Here is a 21767-nt window from a genome sequence, read left to right as displayed (position 1 = left end):
ATTACAAAAGCAGTTAATGTTTATTAAGAGTTAGAAAAGAGGGATGAGTGAAAATATGAAAACAAATCAACATATTCTGTATTAGTCATTTCAGGCTTCCATAACAAGATACCACAGACTGGATAGCTTAAGCATCAGCAATCTATTTTCTTACAGTTCTGGAGGCTGGGAAGTCCAAGCTCAAAGTGCCAGAAAATTTTGATTTTTGGTGAGAGCTCTCTTCCTGGCTTTCAGATGACTGCCTTCTCTCTGTGCACGCACAGAGAGAGTGGGAAATCTCTGGTGTCTCTTCATCTTCTTATAAAGACACCAGTTTTATTGGATGGAGTCCCACCCTTAAGACCTCATTTAACCTTAATTACCTCCTTAAGGCCCTGTCTCCAAATACAGCCAAACTAAGGGGTTAGGGGTTCAACGTATGAATTTTGAAGGGATACAATTCAGTTCAGAACACATTCCTATCACCCAGTAATTATCACGATCAAAACTGAATATAAATCCTTCTAGATTTATTTATACACGTATGCAAGTATATTTTTTAACCAAAATGAGATCCTACTATACATATTATTTTGAATTTTTTTAACATAATTATAATTATCTCCATTTTTTTCTGATAGTAAACTTTATCTTATTTAACATATAGACTGTATTGTTTTACTAATCACCCCAGTATTTTACAATGAGTTTATCCAAACCAATATCCAATCCAGGCCTACAAATTGCATCTCTTCTAATCTGGTATGATCCTCTTTTTGATTCTTTTGACACTGAATTGTCTATGAGATCAAACCAATTGTCCTGTATGTGTCCTACTTTCTATATTTGTGGCATGCTTCTTGGTGATTTTATTTAACTAGTTCCTGGAAATACCCCTGTATTTCCAGTAAACTTGAAATTAAATCTTAAGGTTGTATTAGAAAATTCATTACTGTAATTAGTGAATAAAAATTTTTAAGGAAATTTCTTGTAGCTGATGTTATTGTCATATCCAGGATATGGTAAGACCTAGCCCCATTGATTCAGGCAAGGTGGGACATAGTGAACATAGTTGGGTTTTAAGACTAAAATTACCCCCTCTTTGTGTAAGGTGACATTCACTGGAGGATAGACTGAAATGCAGAAAATTTTAATATGGCAGGAGGAATACGGTATCTGTGACAGGTCTGATATCAGGTTGTAGTCATTGATGTGGACATTCCAATTATTTGCTGCCAGTCCATTCTGATTGGTCAGTGTATATGCTACATCAGTTGATAAATATTTTGAATAAGACCCTTGGTCTAAAGGATATGATGCCAATCAATAGTGTTGGTTCAGGAAAACGTTGGCAATAGGGGATCCCACATGGAAAAATAGATCACCCAGAAAATTATACAAGTTATGTCATATATTTAGACAAGCATTTTGCATTTAAGAATAATGTTAGCAGATTACAGAGCCCCAGTCATCAAAACTGTGATTCTAGAGCAGATTACAGTCCCTGGGGTACTGGGAAATTGAAAAAATAAGAAACAATTCAGAGCCCCAATCCTGGAAGTTCTATTCTAGAGTCAGGTAGCCAAGAAAGAGACTCAGGGCCACAGAATGAGACAAATATTCAATTAAAATTAGGAACCCTAGGAAGAACTATGTCTAGGAAACCAACAGAAACTTAATTCTTGGAAATAGGACTCAGAGTTAACAGCAATTGTCAGTCCTCAAATGTTTTTAAATAAGGTTGGGATTTTTTCTAGATATTGGGTATACTTACTCACAATGCAGGTGGAAATGAGATTTTTTTGGCTATGGGGTAGGAAGAAGACTAAGAACCAGTCAAACTTTCATAATAGCAACAAAAATTCAAGACAGAATTATCTCTGGAACATAATTTCTGTAGCAGATATTTTTCTCTGAACATGATGAAATTAAAGAATAGAGAGAGGCAACTACTTTTATGTCTCTTAGCTCTGACGTTCCTCACCCTATTTGAATACAACTGTTCTCTGAGTGGAACACGTTTTGTCATCTTGAAATCTTTGGAACTTCACATTTCAAATTTAAAGCTGCCATTGAAGTTTGAAACATGAAAGACAGAAAACATTTGGTAAATGTGAGCTGGAAGTATTCTCTTAAAGTAGTAATATATACACACAGACAGACGCACTGACTTTTTGAATTAACTGTATCTAAATGTTCTCCAGGATTTTCTAATTTTAAAAGTAATTTTTTATTTTGAAATAAATTCAAACATATTGAAAAGTTGCACGAATAGTACAAAGAACTTTTTTCCTCAACTACCCAAGAGCAAGCTACAGACATGATGAACCATCACATCTGAATTCTCCCACAAACAATGACATTCTACACAAACAGCACAACCGTCACAATCAGGAATTAAACATTGATACATTTCTACCATGTACTCGATAGGCCCCATTTAACTTTTGCCAGTTGTCCGAATAATGTCTTAAATAGCAAATATATCTAAACTAGGATCACGTGTTGCGGGTTGTCAAGTCTCCCATTTCTGTCAACGTGGGACAGTTTCTGTCTTTTCTTGACTTCTATCACTTTATCCTTTTTGAAGCTTACATACCAATTATCTTCAGAATGTTCCCCAGTCTGGGTTTATCTGATGTTTTCTCATGAATAAATTCAGACTCTGCATCTTTGGCAGTAATGTTACAGAAGTGAGACTGTATTTTTCCCATTGCAGATATCAGTTTGTCCCATTACTGGTATTACTAACTTTGATCGCTTGATTAAGGTGGTGTCTGCCAGATCTCATTGAAGTTACTCTTTTTTTTAATAGTCAATAAGCATTTGAAATCATCCACACATCCTGCCCCCACCCCTTCACACCTCTACCCACTAGTTTCAACATTCATTGATGCTTCTTGCCCAAGTAGTCACTACCAAGATAATGCCAGTGGTGACTTTCCAAGTCCACCATCCCTTCTACTTTTATTAGTTGGCGTTCTACTGTAAAGAAGAGCTTTCTTTTTCCTATTTGTTTGTATGTTTCTTTGTTTATACGTACAGTATCAATTTATTACGTTACTTAGGATTTATATTCCTAATTTATTCAATGGGTTATAATCCAATCCTATTTTTATTTATTTTTGTGTGTGTGAGGAAGATTAGCCCTGAGCTAACATCCATTGCGAATCCTCCTCTTTTTGTTGCGGAAGATTGGCCCTGAGCTAACATCTGTGCCCATCTTCCTCTATTTTATGTGGGATGCCGCCACAGCATGACTCAACAAGCATCGCATTGGTCCCCTCCCAGCATCCAAACCTACAAACCCCAGGTCGCTGAAGCGGAGTGTGCAAACTTAACCACTACGCCACTGCGCCAGCCCACCCAATCTTATTTTTATTTTGATACTCAAATTGTCTCAGGTCAGCCAGTAATAGCAACTTCAACCCGGATTCTCTGTCCTTTGGCGTGTACTCATTATACTTTGAGTATCTTCTTAGTTTTTGACACAGCAAGATGTACCAAACTATCTTGTGTTTCCCTACCCCAACTCTGTTATCAGCCATTTCTCCAAAGAGTCGTAGTTCCTTTGACTGGAGAAAGGTGTCTAGAAAACAATATGCGGTTCCTAGATGTACCTGTTGCTATTGGAGTGTTACTTCTTTCAGGACCTCTTACTAAACAGAACTAGAAAATATATGTTTTACTATTATATTTTGATGTAAATATATATACACAGATTTGCATTTAGGGTTGTGTGTATATGTGTGTATATATATATACATACATATATATATGTATATATATACACACACCATATATATAACCATGAGTACATATCAATACCTCGATTTTTTTCTCTTTTCATGTTTATAAATTCCTTCTCTGACAGTGAGAAATCTGCTTTTCATTATCCTGAATGTTTTTATTTGAATAATCAGTTCCCTTGAGTGTAGTTAGTTGATGCCATTACCCCCTCCTCCACAACAATGCCCTTCTCTCTCCATTATAGCTCTGATAACCAAGCCAGGCACTGCCACACATGGGCTATTCACCCTGTATCAAATGCTCTGCCTGTCCCTACCCACAATACAGTTAACTTCCTCACCACCCTCAGGCTCAAACCCTATGTGTTGTTCAGGTCCTAAATGAAGATGCCCTTAGTCTGCTTCAATGACTTCTCTCATTACACTATTCCCCCTGAGAATTGCTTTCCGCTGCATATTCAGACTTTCACACACACACACACACCCACACACCCACACACACACACCTGGTCCTCATCATGGTTGGGCCCTGACACCCTGTGCTGGACCACCCCAACCCATTTGGATGCCTTTTTTATCTCACATGGCCTTTGACCCCTTGCTTTGGGCCACAGTGGTGTCATTATCTACTGCCACTGTCAGAGGTGCTAACCTTGGCCAACCTCATATCTAATGGCTTTAGGACTGACTCATTAAGGAAGAGAAAGGAAGGGAGGAGAAAGAGGAAGAAAACATGCATTGTTTTTGAGTACATGAATGTTTAATTTACATAAATATTATTGAGCAGTATATTTTATTCTCTTTCTTACTGTTTTCATTTAGCGCCCTGTGGTTAATATCTATCCATGCTGTCACATGTGCATTTACTCCATTGCTTCTAGGTACTATATACTATTTAAAAGAGTAGCTTTACTACATTTGATATACCCATTACTCCAAGGATGAACACCTAGATTGCCCTCACCTCCTTGTTACCAAACGTTCTAGCTTCAAATTTCCTCTTGCTACTTTTTTTCTTTAACAACATTAATTTATGGCCTTCTTGTATTATATTGTTTTTGACAAGCTTGCTATCAATCTGATTCTTATTTTTTTTGTAAGTGGTTTGCTTTTTCACTCTGGGAAACTTTCAGAATTTTTCTCTTTGTCTTTGAGGCTTTCAAATTTCACTATAAAGTGTATACGTGTTTTCCTTTTTTCTGGACAAATTATTATTATTGTTATTATTTCTTCAACTATTTTCTCTCCTCCATTTGTTTTTTCTTCTTCTTCTGGCATCTTTTCTAGAACTCCTATTGCTATCCATCATATCTTTTATTTGTACTTTTATATTTTCTCTCTTTATGCTTTTCTGTTGTTCCCTGGAAAAATTTCTCAGTCTGATCTTCTAGCTCTTCAATTCATTTTTCAATTATATCTATCTATTACTTACCATCTCTATCTACTCATCCTATCTATTGGTATAGTTCTTTCAATTATTCTATTTTCCATAGCTATTATTTCCTGTTTTTTTAAATGTTTTCTGATTGTTTCTTATTGCTAATACCTTCCTTTCTCTTGAGTTTAATTATAGTGCTTGTTATTAAATTCATGTACTATGTGTTTCAGTATGTTTACTTTGGGTGGTATATGTATTCATTGTGTTAACTTTCTTTTATGTGGTTGTGAACCTCAGATATCTAGGTATTTTACTCTAGGAGTTCATGTTACCCTGAGGTATCAGCTACCCTTCTTGTGACTTTCAGAAGGGCAGAGCTGAAGTCAGGCCCTAGTTTATATCTCCCTGGGTTTGTATAATGAGAGAGAGTTACTGTGTCCCCAGGTACTATGGAACTATTTTAAACCACCCTCGTTTTCTGCCAATTCACCAGGCAGGCTCAGATTTCAGGGATTCAGTGTTATAAGGTGCACCAGTAGGAGGGGACAGTCTCTTTTGGTTTTAATTCCACCATCCCTGGGGATTTGGAGCAAAAGAATAAATGCCCAAGGGTTCCAGTTTGCTCAAGCCCTTTTACAACAGCATTTCACTCCAGCAGATACTGGGAGGCCTTCCTAACTCAATTTCTGTTTCATTTATTAATCTCACCTTTCTAATATTTCGTCCGTAAACACAGACATTTTTACCTAACTTCAATCATTATGTGTATCTGTTTGTATTCTATTCTTTTCACTTATAGTGTATCCATGTTTCTACAAGTTATTTTTACATTTTAACAGCTACATATTTTATCACAATTTTCTAAGTCATTTTCCTGTTTGGGATTCTTATGTTGTTTCCTGTAATTGATATAATAGATTATACTGCAAAGATTTAAATTATTCTTTTAGGATAAATTCTAAAGAATAGGATTGCTATTGTTATTGCTATAAAGTGTAATATTGCCTTACCAATGAATCATTCAAATTAAGAGCAATTCCAACAGCAATCGATGCATTAAGAGAGTGAAAATTTATCTAAGATTTTACTGCCATTCATTTATTAAAACTGAAAGTGTGATCAGGGTGCTGCTTCTAATGAAGGAAAACAGACTCTGCATATTTGTTTTCAGACATGGGTATGGCATAATATAAAACAATATGTATTAGGATCAACATCACAGGTGAGGATATAAATAAATAGATGAAAAGCTACTTTTTGCTATATGTCATTATTTGTACCTGGTCTTTGCCCAGTGATACATAAGGAAGTCCTTCTGTCAGTTAGAAAAATCCGGTGAAAATACAGCTTCCTCTTCAGAGCAACAGGTTGTCTTCACTTTCTCAGATCTCTGTATTTATTTTAAATAGGAGTCTTAGACTTTGGGATGTAGAAGAGAGCAGAATAAAGTAATTTGAAATCTTTCCATTCAAATGTCTAGGAACTCTGTAGAAAATATAAGAAAAAATGTTTTAAAAATCAACTATCAAAAAAGAAAGTCAAATATCCAGAAGCAAAAATAAAGACAGAATGAAAAATCAGAAATAACCAAAAAAGTTGACCCTGTGGTTGCCTGGTGTTGGGAGGTTATGGAACCTGGTAAATTAGAGTGCGAGTATAGCACTCATGTGGTTAGTAGTAACTGACATCCTTTTATAAAACTAGGACAATGAGGAGGAAATAGGAAGACTAGAAAGAAATTCACACACTGATGGAGGAAAGCTTTCTTCTGCCTGAGGTCTGGATGAAAAAAATCTACCTTTAAAAATCAAAAACCATGGCTCAGAATTTTCGCTACTATTGGAGTATAGAAACACCAGGTCAAGAAATTAGCATAAAAATTGTCCCCAAGCCAGAGATGCCCCTGGGATGCCTGGCAAAAGTAAATGCAATGCTGGAAAAATATGTATCAGAGAAATGCTAAGCCAAAGAGAGTTGGAGTAATTATATTAATATCAGAACAGGAGAGACTTTAGAAAAAAATTGGCATAAAGAAGATATAAGGAATAATTGTTTTCTATATTCTATATAGAAATCAGAAAGATAGAACAATTCCAAACTTGTATACACATAACTAACTAGTCTAAAAATATCCAAAGAAAAATTTTATAGTATTGCCAGGAGAAACTGATGAATTAACATCATATGAGAAACTTTAACATGTCTCAATAATTAACAGAGAAAATATATGGAACAATTAACAAAGTTATAGCCACCTGTTTTTCAAAGGCATGATCTACTGTACATATATATGAAATGCTGCACCCATATAATAAGGAATGCACATTCTTTATATGGAACACTTATAAAAATGTTTATTCTCTATTTATAAGATGCAATAGCCTGTATAGTCACAGCACACATCTCACCTAATGTCAAAGTATCAGCATGCGGACCTTTCTGTCCATAATTAAATTGTTATATATCAATATCAAAACAGTAACCTACACTTTGTATTTGAATATTTAAAATTTTTTTGAACTAATACGTATACTATAGAAATAATTATAATAGAAATTAAACATTTTAGAATCTGTACTATAATAAGACCATGTATCAAATTAATATACTACAGCTACATAGAAAATCTGCAGCCTTAAATGCATTTATATGTATAAGGATTGAAAGGTAATAAGCTAAGCATTTAACTTAAGGTTATGTAAAAAAACGACCGAATATATTCAGATAAATTTAACAAAGGCAATAATAAGCATAGAATATAATGTTGAAGTGAAAAAAATAATGAGGGGTCCACAAACCTCAAAACTAGTTCTTTGACAATACTAATAAAGTAGCTAACCTCTAGAAAAACTGATGAAGGAAAAAAAGAGAGACATAAGTAAGTTAATGTTAGAAATAGAAAAGGGGACAAAATTATAGATAAATGACAGTGACTTTTTTTGAAGAAAAAGAATACAATGAACAACTAAATGCAAATAAATTTAGGAGAAATAAACATGTTAAAAATTTAAATATACTTATAATCATTAATAATATTTATTTTATATATTAAGTAAAATGAAGTGAAAATATATGTTAAGTAAAAATGTACCCTCCTTCTCCACACACACAAAAAATACCAAGCCCAGATAGTTTTCTATATGAATCCTAACACTCCTTTGTAAAATAGATAATGCCTGTGCTACATAAACTTACAGAATCTAAGAAAAGAAGCAGCCAAGATCCCTAAACATTTGTGAGGTAGTATAATCCTGATGCCAAAAACAGACAAGAACAAATGAGAAGTAAAATTATCAATAAATCACTTATAAATATATATGAAAATATTCTAAAAATATTAGTAACCAAATACAGAAAACATATCATGACAAGTAGGGCTTATTCCAGGAATATATGCATTTCTTAACATTGTAAAGTGAAAAGCCTTACAGATATCTCAAAAGATGATTCAACATCTGTTTATGATAAAACCTCTTAGCAAAGTAAGAACTGAAGTGATCTTCCTTTTTCTGATAAAGGGAATTTCCCAGAAACCTACAGCAAACATCTTTTTAAAAAATAATAAAATTTTAGAAACATTCTTTTTAAAGTGAAGAACAAAAGGCAAGGAACAAGGGATGCCACTTTCGCTGCCTCCACTCCACAGTGCACCAGCAGTCCTAGAGAAGCTGATGAGAGAAGAAACCAAAAGCTCTAAAGATTTGAAAGGCATAAACAAACTATCTTTTTCTGGTAAGTAGTCTACAGTAAAATTAACAAAAATAAAAACACTATAGACTATTAGAACCTAGAGGAGATTAAAAAGGAGGCTCGTTATAAAAGCAAGATATAGAATGATAGCATGCTTATATACAATATAATAAGTTATAAATGTTATATTTTGTTAACAAAGCAGAAAAATCATAAAAATAAATTTAATAATAGTTGTGTAGAACTTTTGGGAGAAAAATATAAAACTTTATTAAAAGAAATAAAAGCAACTAAAATAAATTGAGAGGCATAAAATATTCATGGATAGAAGACTCAATATAATTTCCTCAAATGGGTCCATTAATTTAATGTTATCCTAATGAAATCCTGAAATGTCTTTTCAAGGTACATGACAAACTAATATAAAACTTAATATGAAAATAGTGGTCCATAAATACCCTCCAAATTGAATAATAATTATATGATGATGATGATGATAGAGTCCCCATCATTTCAGTTATTATAAAGTTATATTAATTAAAACAGTATGGCACTGGTTAAAATGAAATACAATAGCAAGGCTAAAAACAAATCCATGTGTAAATTAGATCTCATTATATGACAGCAGCTTCATTAATACTTTATGAAGGAAAAAAAATTACTATTCAATGAATTACATGAGAACAACGGACTAGCCATAAGGCAGAGGTAAAATTTAATGCCTACTTCATAACATATTTTGGTTTTATTAAAGACAAAAATTTGAAAATTTAGCTTTAAAATACTTGAGGAGCATTTTTATGACATCAAAATAAGGAAGTATTGCCCAAGCAAAACTAAACAAAACAAACATAAAAATGCCCACAAAAACTCAAGGAAAATATTGATAAATATGACCATATTAATATTTTAAAATATAATAAATATTGAGAAAATATAAACCACAGACTGAAAAGTATTTATAATACATATTACTAATAAGAAAATAATATTCAAAAAAAGAACCCCCACAGCAATACCCCAAATGACAAACAACTCAAAGGAAAATGGCCAAAGAATATGAGTAAGAAACTTGAATTATGGATATATATATGAAAAATTGCTGAATCTCATTAGTAATCAGAGAAATGCACATTAAAGCAATAATGAGTTTTATACCCATCAGATTGTCAAAATTTAAAATGTCTGAGGAGCAACTTCTCATACTTAATAAAGTTGAAGATGCTCATGTATTATAATCCAGAAATTCTACTTCTAGTTATCTATTTGTATAAAGTATGTTATATGTGCACGAGCCACGTAAAAATTTTCTTTGTCACACTGAAATGTTGAAAATGTAGAAACAACCTCATTAACTCTCAGTAATAGAACTTGAAAATAAGCTGAATTTGATCCTACAACCAAATACTACTTAGTAGTTAAAATGAATAATCTAGATTTCCATTTACTTTCAATTTACTTTCACTGTGAAAAATATAATGTTGAGCGGGGAAAAAAAAGGATATGTAATCTGTGTAAAACGTCAAAGCCTGTATAATAGTAGAATTTGTTTATGGTGTTTCAAATACCAGCAGGGTCACCCACGATAGACAGGTTTCAGCAGAACTTCCAGAATAAGAAAGACTAGGAAGAAGGACCTGGCCACCCACTTCCAAACAAAATGGCCATGAAAACCATGTGAAAGCAGTGGAGCATTGTCTGATATAGTGCCAGAATGTGAGAGGATAGCACAAAAGGACTGGGCAGGGTTCCGTTCTGCTGTACACAAGGTTGCTAGGATTCAGAATTGCCTGCATGGCAATAACAACAACAAAATATTGGCTCATCAGTGGTAGCAAATGTTGATCACACTAATGCAAGATGTTAATAATAGGGTCAGGGAGAGAGAGGATATTGGGGAACTCTGTACTTTTTGCTCAATTTTTCTGTAAATCTGAAACCACTCTAAAAAATGAAGTATATTAATTTAAAACAAACAAAAATGCATAGCACCTATGCATTAGAACCGCAATACTCAGACTCCAGGCAGATTTCCTTTTCTCACACATGTTGCTCTCAGGCATTCTCTCAGGGACTCTTTACTCTTGTTTTAGTAATAATTTTAACAAATTCAGTATACTCCTTTTCCATTTAAATTGTTAGTAAGTTACATTCAAGGAAAGAAGCAACTTATTTATCATAATAATTTTCATCTGGCAGTAAGAAGTGACATTTGAAGGCCTGTCAGTATAGCGTGTCTACTTTGCATTAGTTGCTTTCTAACGACCACCTCCTCCCCAATGGTATCACCTGGCTGCCCTTGAACCTCCCCTAGAAGTCCCCCCAGACTTCCCAGGGTCCATCAAGTACAGGATTAACACGTCACCACCAAAGACCTTCAAAGACCACTTTAGGGCCGTGACTGGTTCCTTCCAGATTGCTGTCTTTGCTTTATTTGTTGTCAAAACTTTTGAATATCAAGCATGAATGGAAGAACTCAATCTGGTAGAGCAATTGATGGAGATTTAGAATAGAGGTGAGAAAGCGACAAATACAGGTGGAATGAAGACTCCAATATTTGAAAATATGTATAGCTTTAAGAATCTTCATTCTTTCAATTTGTATAATGCTTTACAGTTTTGAGAGTGATAATGTAATAATGAGTCATACAGGAAAAGTTAAATTATCTTCCACATGTTCTTTTTCTGAAGCTAGAGAAGTACTTTAAGTTCTTTGGAAATATTTTTATGTGATTTTTTTTTTCTTTTTTTAAAATATGAGTTGCCTACATCTCCTGAGGTCTTCTGTTTGCTCTCATGTTGAACCCCATTGTAGCTCCTAATATGAAGTTCAGAATTGCCTATTTATGGCTCTGCAGTGCTATGAGGCTAGCAATTGTATCTTAGTCATCATTGCCTAACAAGCACCTTCAAATAGAGTCTACTCAAAGTATTGAGTAAATAGTTGTCAAAAAAGTGTATCTTTGGTTATCTAGAAAAATTCAATTGTTTGGAGTTCTTTCACTGATGATACTGGATAAATAAATCTGAGTGTTTTAAGAAAAGACACACAACAAAATATAGAGAAACAAGCATCTTTTAAAATTGTTTTTTTCAGAAGAAAGAATGGTCAACTTGCAAGTTCAGACAGTCACAAAATTCAAAACAGTTACTAATGTTGTTGGATATTTAAAGGGCTTGACTTCTCCAGGTGAGTAAGGTTAAGTATTTATAATCTACCCTTTATATGAAACGTCACAAAGAAATGTTCTGTAATAATTTAATAGCATAGTTAAATATCCTACTTGAGATGTAACTAGAAGTTTATACCACTTGAAGAGTGGGTCAATATGAAACCAAGAAGTAGGTCTTTATTCTCTTTCTCATCATATTTCTTCAAAAATAAATCATAGTAGAGAATGTAAGGGGGGAAAAAACCAAAATGGAAAAAACAAAGTTTAGATTTGTTAAACTGTCATATGCTTGGTGAAGGAAAGCTACAAAAGCCAATGTTTTCTTTTCTTTCTTTTTTTTAAATTGTGGTAACATTGGTTTATAACATTGTATAAATTTGAGGTGTACATCATTATACTTCTATTTCTGCATGGATTACATCATGTTATCATGTTCACCACCCAAATACTAATTACAATCAATCACCACACACATGTCCCTTTTGCCCTCCTCCCTCCTCCCTTCCCCCTTCCCCTCTGGTAACCACCAATCCGATCTCTGTCTCTATGTGTTTGTTTGTTGTTATTATCCACTACTTAATGCGGGAGATCATACGGTATTTGACCTTCTCCCTCTGATTTATTTCACTTTGCATAACACCCTGAGTGTCCATCAATGTTGTCACAAATGGCTGGATTTCATCATTTTTTATGGCTGAATAGTATTCCATTGTGTATAAATACCACATCTTTATCCGTTCTTCCCCTGATGTGCACTTAGGATGTTTCCACATCTTGGCTGTTGTGAATAATGCTGCAATTAACAGAGGGGTGCGTGTATCTTTAAGCATTGGTGTTTTCACGTTCTTTGGATAAATACCCAGCAGTGGAATAGCTGGTATGGTAGTTCTATTCTTGATTTTTTGAGGAATCTCCATACTGTTTTCCATAGTGGCTGCACCAGTTTGCACTCCCACCAGCAGTGTATGAGAGTTCCCTTCTCTCCACATCCTCTCCAACACATGTTGTTTCCTGTCTTGTTAATTATAGCCATTCTGACAGCGTGGGCGTGAGATGATATCTCATTGTAGTTTTGATTTGCATTTCCCTGATAGTTAATGATTTTGAACATCTTTTCATGTGTCTGTTGGCCATCTGTATATCTTCTTTGGAGAAATGTCTGTTCAGGTCTTTTGCCCATTTTTTAATTGGGTTGGTAGTTTTCTTGTTGTTGAGACGCATGAGTTCTTTATATATTTTGGAGATTAACCCCTTGTCAGATGTATGGTTTGCAAATATCTTCTCCCAATTGTTAGGTTGTCTTTTCGTTTTGTTGATGGTTTCCTTTGCTGTGCAGAAGCTTTTTAGTTTGATGTAGTCCCATTTATTTATTTTTTCTATCGTTTCTCTTGCCCGGTCAGACATGGTGCTTGAAAATATGTTGCTAAGACTGATGTCGAAGAGCATGCTGCCTATGTTTTCTTCTAGAAGTTTCATTGTTTCAGGTCTTACAGTCAAGTCTTTAATACGTTTTGAGTTAATTTTTGTGTATGGTGTAAGGTAATGATCTATTTTCATTTTTTTGCATGTGGCTGTCCAGTTTTTCCAGCACCATTTGTTGAAGAGACTTTCCTTTCTCCATTGCATGTTCTTGGCTCCTTTGTCGAATATTAGCTGTCCATAGATGTGTGGGTTTATTTCTGGGCTTTCAATTCTATTCCATTGATCTGCGCATCTGTTTTTGTGCCAGTACGATGCAGTTTTGGTTACTATAACTTTGTAGTATATTTTGAAATCAGGGAGTGTGTTACCTCCAGCTTTGTTCTTTGTTCTTTTTTCTCAGGATTCCTTTAGGTATTCGGGGTCTTTTGTTGTTCCATATAAATTTTAGGATTCTTTGTTCTATTTCTGCGAAAAATGTTGTTAGAACTTTGATAGGGATTGCATTGAATCTATAGATTGCTTTAGGAAGTATGGACTTTTTTTTTTTTTTTTTTTTGAGGAAGATCAGCCCTGAGCTAACATCCATGCTAATCCTCCTCTTTTTTTTTTTTTTTTTTTTTTGTGAGGATATCAGCCCTGTGCTAATATCTGCCAATCCTCCTCTTTTTTTGCTGAGGAAGACGGCCCTGGGCTAACATCTGTGCCCATCTTCCTCCACTTTATATGGGACGCCGCCACAGCATGGCTTGCCAAGCAGTGCGTCGGTGCGCGCCCGTGATCCGAACCAGCGAACCCCGGGCCGCCGCAGCGGAGCGCGCGCACGTAACCGCTTGCGCCACCGGGCTGGCCCCCTAATCCTCCTCTTTTTGCTGAGGATGACTGGCCCTGAGCTAACATCTATTGCAAATCCTCCTCCTTTTTCTCCCCCCTTTTTCTCCCCAAAGCCCCAGGAGATAGTTGTATGTCATAGTTGCACATCCTTCTAGTTGCTGTATATGGGATGCCGCCTCAGCATGGGTGGACAAGCAGTGCATCGGTGTGCGGCCGCGATCCAAACCTGGGCTGCCAGCCGCAGAGTGCACGCACTTAACTGCTAAGCCACATGGCTGGCCCCCTGGACATCTTAATTATGTCAATTCTTCCAATCCAAGAGCATGGAATATCTTTCCATTTCTTTGTGTCTTCTTCAATTTCTTTCAGCAATGTTTTATAGCTTTCAGTGTATAGATCTTTCACCTGTTTGGTTAAGTTTATTCCTAGGTATTTTCTTCTTTTTGTTGCAATTGTAAATGGGATTGTATTCTTAATGTCTCTTTCTGCTACTTCGTTGTAAGTGTATAGAAATGCAACTGATTTTTGTATGTTGATTTTGTATCATGCAACTTTACCATATTTGTTTATTACTTCTAAAAGTTTTTTGGTGGATTCTTCAGGGTTTTCTATATAAAATCATGTCATCCGCAAATAGTGACAGTTTCAATTCTTCCTTTCCAATTTGGATCCCTTTTATTTCTTTTTCTTGCCTGATTGCTCTGTCTAGGACTTCCAATACGATGTTAAATAGGAGTGGTGAGAGTGGGCATCCTTGTTTAGTTCCTGTTCTTAGAGGGATAGCTTTCAGTTTTTCACCATTGAGGATGATATTAGCTGTGGGTTTGTCATATATGGCCTTTACTGTGTTGAGGTACTTTCCTTCTATACTCATTTTATTCAGAGTTTTTATCATAAATGGATGCTGTATCTTGTCAAATGCTTTCTCTGCATCTATTGAGATGATCATGTGATTTTTATTCTTCATTTTATTAATGTGGTGTATCACATTGATTGATTTGCGAATGCTGAGCCATCCCTGCATCCCCGGGATAAATCCCACCTGATCATGCTGTATAATCTTTTTAATATATTGTTGTATGCGATTTGCTAGTATTTTGTTGAGGATTTTTGCATCAATGTTCATCAGTGATATTGGCCTGTAATTTTCTTTTTTTCTGTTGTCCTTGTCTGGTTTTGGTATCAGGGTAATGTCAGCTTTGTAGAATGAGTTAGGGAGCTTCCGCCCCTACTCAATTTTTTGGAAGAGTTGGTGAAGGATAGGTATTAAGTCTTCTTTGAGTGTTTGGTAGAATTCACCAGGGAAGCCGTCTGGTCCTGGACTTGTATTTTGGGGGAGGTTTTTGATTACAGTTTCAATCTCCTTACTGGTGATTGGTCTCCTTACTGGTGATTGGTCTAAATTCTCTACTTCTTCTTGATCCAGTTTTGGAAGGTTGTATGATTCAAAGATTTATCCATTTCTTCCAGATTGTCAAATTGGTTGGCATATAGCTTTTCATGGTATTCTCTTATAATCTTTTGTATTTCTGAGGTGTCTGTTGTAATTTCTCCTCTTTCGTTTCTGATTTTACTTATTTGAGCCTTCCCTCTTTTTTCTTGGTGAGTCTAGCTAAAGGTTTGTCAATTTTGTTTATCTTTTCAAAGAACCAGCTCTTGGTTTTATTAATTTTTTCTATTTTTTTTTTTTTTAGTATCTATTTCATTTATTTCTGCTCTGATATTTATTATTTCCCTTCTTCTACTGATTTTGGGCTTTGTTTGTTCTTCTTTTTCCAGTTCCTTTAGGCGCATTGTTAAATTGTTTATTTGAGATTTTTCTTGTTTCTTGAGATAGGCCTGTATTGCTATAAACTTCCCTCTTAGAACCGCTTTTGCCATATCCCATAAATTCTGGCATGTTGTATTTTCGTTTTCATTTGTCTCTGAGTACTTTTTGATTTCTCCTTTGATTTCTTCATTGACCCAATTGTTGCTCAGTAGCATTTTGTTTAATCTCCACATATTTGTGGCTTTTCTGATTTTTTTCCTATAGCGGATTTCTAGTTTCATACCGTTGCGGTCAGAAAAGATACTTGGTATTATTTCAATCTTCTTAAATTTATGGAGACTTGTTTTGTGGCCTAATATGTGATGAATCCTGGAGAATGTTCCATGTGCATTTGAAAAGAATGTGTTTTCTTCAGTTTTTGGATGGAATGTTCTGTATATATCTACTAGGTCCATCTCTTCTGGTGTGTCAGTTAAGGCCAATGTTTCCTTATTGATCTTCTGTTTGGATGATCTATCCATTGGTGTAAGTGGAGTGTTAAAATCCCCTATTCTCATTGTGTTACACTCTATTTCTCTTTTTATGTCTGTTAATAATTGCTTTATATATTTAGGTGCTCTTGCGTTGGGTGCGTAGATATTTACAAGTGTTATGTCCTCTTGTTGGATTGTTCCCTTTATCATTATGTAGTGCCCTTCTTTGTCTCTTTCTACAGTTTTTGTTTTAAAGTCTATTTTGTCTGATATGAGTATTGCTACCCCAGCTTTCTTTTCATTGCCATTAGCATGGAGTATCTTTTTCCATCCCTTCACTTTCAGTTTGTGAGTGTCTTTAGGTCTGAATTGTGTCTCTTGTATGCAGCATCTATATGGGTTTTGTTTTTTATCCAGTCAGCCACCGTATAACTTTTAATTAGAGCATTTAGTCCATTAACATTTAAAGTAGCTCTTGGTAAGTATGTATTTACTGCAATTTTTAAACGTTTTTTTCTTGGTGTTTTAGTAGTTCTTCTCTGTCCCTTTCGTCTTCTCTTGCTCTCTTCCCTTGTGGTTTGATGGCTTTCTTTAGTATTATGTTTGGGTCTATAGTAACCTATGTATATAGCAGTCTATATTAAGTTGATGGTCTTTTTGGTTTGACCTCTGTATGAAAGGTCTACTCTTTAACTCCCCTCCTCCCACTTTTTATGTTTTCGATATCATATCTAACCTCTTTTTTGTGCATTTGTATCCATTACCCTCTTATCATGGAAATAGATAATTTTTCTTGTTTGTGGTCTTCTCTTTTCCACTTAAATAAGTCCCCTTAGCATTTCTTGTAGTACTGGTTTCTTGGTGACAAACTCCTTTAACTTTTGTTTGTCTGGGAAACTATTTATCTCTCCTTCCATTTTGAATGATAACCTTGCCGGGTAGAGTATTCTTGGCTGTAGGTTTTTTCCTTTTAGCACTTCAAATATATCATGCCATTCTCTTCTAGCCTGTAAGGTTTCTGCTGAGAAGTCAGCTGATAGCCTTATAGGATTTCCTTTTTATGTAACTTGTCTTTCTCTTGCAGCTTTTAGGATTCTCTATCTTTACTTCTGGACATTTTAATTATGATGTGTCTTGGTGTAGGCCTCTTTGGGTTTATCTTGTTTGGTGCTCTCTGTGCTTCCTGTACCTGGATGTCTGTTTCCTTCCTTAGGTTAGGGAAGTTTTCACCTATTATTTCTTCAAATAGATTCTCTGCCCCTTTGTCTGGCTCTTCTCCTTCTGGGACACCTATAACATGGATGTTAGTGCGCTTGATGTTGTCCCAGAGGTCCCTTAGACTGTCTTCACTCTTTTAAATTCTTTTTTCTTTTATCTGTTCAGCTTGGGTGATTTCTTCTAGTCTTTCGCCTAGCTCGCAGATCCGTTCTTCTATATCCTCTACTCTGCTTTTGAGTCCCTCTAGTGAATTTTTCATTTCCAGTATTGTATTCATCATTTCTGAATGGTTCTTTTTTATATCTTCCATTTGTTTGTTGACATTCTCACTGAGTTCATCCATTCTTCTCCCAAGATCAGTGAGCATCCTTAACACTCTTTGTTTGAACTCTCTGTTGGATAGGTTGCTCATTTCTGTTTTGCTTAGTTCCTTTTCTGGGGTTTTGTCCTGTTCCCTTACTTGGAATGTATTCCTTTGCCTCCTCATTTTGCTTCTTTCCCTGTGCTTGTGTATATGTATTAAGTATGTCAGCTACATCTCCTGCTCTCAGAGAGGTAACCTTATACAAGTGATGCCTTAGGAGGTCTTGCAGTGTGTTTCCCTCTCCTCTCCAGTTGCAAATGTTCCAGGAGTGACCCCTGTGTGGGCTACATGTGTCCTTCTGTTGTGGCAGGGTTGTTCTTCCCGTTGGTGCCCAGGGAGGCTGAGCTATGCCCCTGGCCAGCTGTTATAATGCTCAGCTGCTTGTAGTTGTTGTAGGCCCTTCAGTCTCTTTATCGGGTGTGGGGTGTCCCAGCACAGTTGGCTGCAAGATCTAATAGCACATTCCTGTTGCCATATTTCTATTAAGTGAATATGCCCCCAGCGTGGCAGGTTGTTAGGCTCAGGGGCTTACAATGGCTATAAGACTCTAGCCTTTAGGACCCTTGTCAACTTTCTGAGGATTGCAGCTGGGTGGGGCTGGCCTCAGGCACGGGAGCACCCAATTGTTTCAGGCTTTGAAAGGTGGGGCCAACCCCCTGTGTTGCCCTTTCAGAAGCACAAGTCTTCTGCAGCTGACAAGCCCCACCGCCTACAGTTCCACACACACAGTCAACACAGTCCTGTCCCGTGCGCACACCCTGACCTCCTTAAGGGGACCCAATCTCTCCAAGGCGGGAGCCCCACACACTCCGCCACCGCTCCACACTCTCCACCCACTCCTTGAACACAGCCTGCCCTACAGAGGTGGACCCAGTCACCAGGCTGTGGAGAATCCAGGCAGCTCCCTTAGCAGCCCCACAAGTTGCCTGAGGGCTTGTTGTTGGATGGGGCCAGTCCCTAGGGTGGGCTGCCTGCCCTGGCTGAGCTGGATTAAATCACTGCTCTAGTGGGTGGGGCAGACTCTGGGCTAGCAAGCCCCAGGGAGAACTCCAATGGCGTCTGTATCAGCACGCCCACACCAGGCCACAACAATGGCAGCCACCAATGTCCCAGTCCCTGGAGAGGTCTCACCTTTCACCAAGATGCACTCAGAGCCTGTCAGGTGAGTTTCTTTTCACCAAAGCACTGTGCACCTTTCTTTCTGGTGATTTTAGGTTGCTTTCTGAATCGGGTGAGTTTGCGCGTGGGCCCTTTAAGAGCTGGTTTTAATTTCTTTGTGAACCAGCTTTTCTGGGAGTGCTCCCCAACGTTTTAGTAGCAGGCAAAGTCAGATATTATGCCACTCGTCTCGATTGTGCTGGGTCCGCAAAATGCCCCCAGCGGCGGAGCTCCCCGGCTCGGGGCCCCATGCCTCCAGGGAGGGCTGCGCACCTGTGGGCTGCTCCCAGGCAGCCGTGAGGCGCTGCGGCTTGTGAAGGCAGCATTTTTCCTCTCCAGAAGGGAGTTTCTGCCTCTTCCACCTCGATTAGGATTGTCCTTTGTTGCAGTTTTCAGTTCTCTCTCAGGGGTAATTTTTCCACGAGTAGTTGTAAATTGGCTGTGTCCGCAGGAGGAGGTGAGTTCAGAGTCTGCCTATGCTGCCATCTTGACTTCTCTCTCTTTTTTTTCTTTTATTCACTATTACACCATTGAAGTTTTTATTTTTATCAAGAAAAGATTTTTTTAAAAAGAGAATATTTTAGTTTTAATGGTGTTTTTAAAAAAAATAAAAGTTTTTGTCTCCAAATCTATCTTTTAATGTTAATCTATGTCCCATCTCTGACCCTTGGTCGACTGACAATTCTGCCTAATGTTTCCATGGCTTAGGTTTTGAAGGTGCTTATGAAAATGATCACCTGGTTAAATTTTAAATAATTTGATACCTTGTTATGGGATGCTGATGGAATCTTCATACAATATTATACAGGCTAAAACAGTAAAATAACTGACACATATATTAAGAGATTAATAGCAACTCTTCCTAATGCACTGTGAGGTTGAATCACACATTACTGTCTCATATGCGTGTTATACAACGTAGAGTACAGTAGTCTTTTTAGTACATTTGTGCCACTTCTGTTGATTTGGTTGGGACATTTACTCAAGTTCTCCTTGGAGAATTATTCTTCTCCATGACTTTAGTCAGATTGACCCCTTAATTGGTAACCCAGAGAATTTTGAGATCAGGTTCTACATTCCCCCAGTTTCTTGCCAGTCACGTCTTACAAAATTCATGGGAAGTACATATTCTCTCTGATTTCCTTACAGTAGCAATGTTGAACAACTTCTGATCATAATATAAGATATAAATGAATTTGAAAATTGTTACTATTGCATTTCAACCATTTTAATCAATTTCCATCATAAGGATCTCTAATTGAAGCACTAAAAATATTTATCATCATTGCTGCATTTGCAAGGTAGTATTGAAAAACCAAATTGTACAATATTATACTAACTTTAGGGTAAAAGAGCTTTCCTTATTGAAATTCAATATGAAAAAAAATCCAATTTTTTAACATCAATTTGCTTCTCAACTCTTGTTTATTTGAATACTCCCTAAAAATATTGGCTGTAGATTCACATAATTTTGTTATTTAATGACTCTGAAAATTAGAAACAATCATCAATTAATATTAAAGTTGTTAGATATGATTTATCTAGAATACAGACAATTCCAAACAGAACTTTCACACGTATCTGAGAGATGAGTGAATAAATTCCCAGGGTTTCAACATTTGCAGACACACTATGTACGCCATTAATTAAATTTTGATAAAATGTTGGCAGATCAAATTCATTGCTGGTTCCAATATCAGTGTGGAAAACTAAATAGCTTCACACAGTGATGTTTCCCATAAGGTAGCTTTCTGATGCCATGAAGTCAGGGGGTGATTAGTGTATTCTACATGTATAGTACTTATTATGTTTCAGGCAGTGTTCAAAGTGCCTTACCAATAGTAACTCGCTTAAAACTCAAAACAACTGAATGATATATGTGTTATTTTTATTCACATTTTGTAGTTGAAGAAATTAAGGCGTAGAGAGGTTAAATAAGCTTTCCAAAGTCACACAGCTAGTGAATTGAATAGCCTGGTTCAAACCTAAGCAGACTGGCTTCAGAGTCTGCACACTTAAGCATCAAACTATGGGACATCTCCTAATGAAATGACACTCCGTGAAGAAATCTTTTTACACAAATGTATAGGGTACTTGGTCAAATAAATTTCACTCCGTACCAATAACATTCACTGACAACATCAGAGGAAACTCTGGAAGTAAATTTTTAGCCTACCTTACTACTAACAATAGTCAGTAATGTACATTGAACAGGCCATATCCATGTGTCATGGAGACCTTTCTAATAGTGTCCTAATTCTGTATGATTATATGAAATAAAATATGTGAAAAGGAAACTTTGACAGTAGTTAGATGACTTTTGATGTTGTTGAATTTATTTTTTCTTCAGAAAAAGTAGAGGGACTTAAAACTATTAAGTTGGAAGCTGTAATTAATTACCTAAATACTTCATTTATTGCAAAATCCATACATGACTACCACATTTTGAATATTTACAGCTACTGAATAACTGCTCCATCAAATGTATTAACAGTTCATTAATATTTACTGGGCATACACACATTGTTTACAGGGCACTTCCCTCTATGATTCAGGAAAAAT

The 21767-nt window shown here is 36.1% G+C and overlaps 1 protein-coding gene across 10 annotated transcripts in view; it reads left to right on the top strand.

Annotated features, from left to right (window-relative positions):
• The window catches only part of NAALADL2 (N-acetylated alpha-linked acidic dipeptidase like 2), a 1131941-nt gene that overhangs the window by 773497 nt on the left and 336677 nt on the right, over window positions 1-21767 (top strand). For 9 of the 10 annotated variants that reach the window (XM_087440003.1, XM_087440001.1, XM_087440004.1 and 6 more), the window contains one exon: window positions 11893-11985. The exons of the other annotated variant lie outside the window; for it this stretch is intronic. In XM_087440003.1, the coding sequence (XP_087296129.1) occupies window positions 11893-11985 (93 nt within the window). The remainder of the gene's footprint in view (window positions 1-11892; window positions 11986-21767) is intronic. 10 annotated transcript variants of the gene reach the window in all.

Source organism: Ceratotherium simum, chromosome 15 (genome assembly GCF_057802395.1).
Source record: "Ceratotherium simum simum isolate JZ-2026a chromosome 15, ASM5780239v1, whole genome shotgun sequence".
NCBI classification, from domain to species: Eukaryota; Metazoa; Chordata; class Mammalia; order Perissodactyla; family Rhinocerotidae; genus Ceratotherium; species Ceratotherium simum.
The sequence above is the reverse complement of the archived record's forward strand: the minus strand, read 5'-3'. Positions and strand labels throughout refer to the sequence as shown.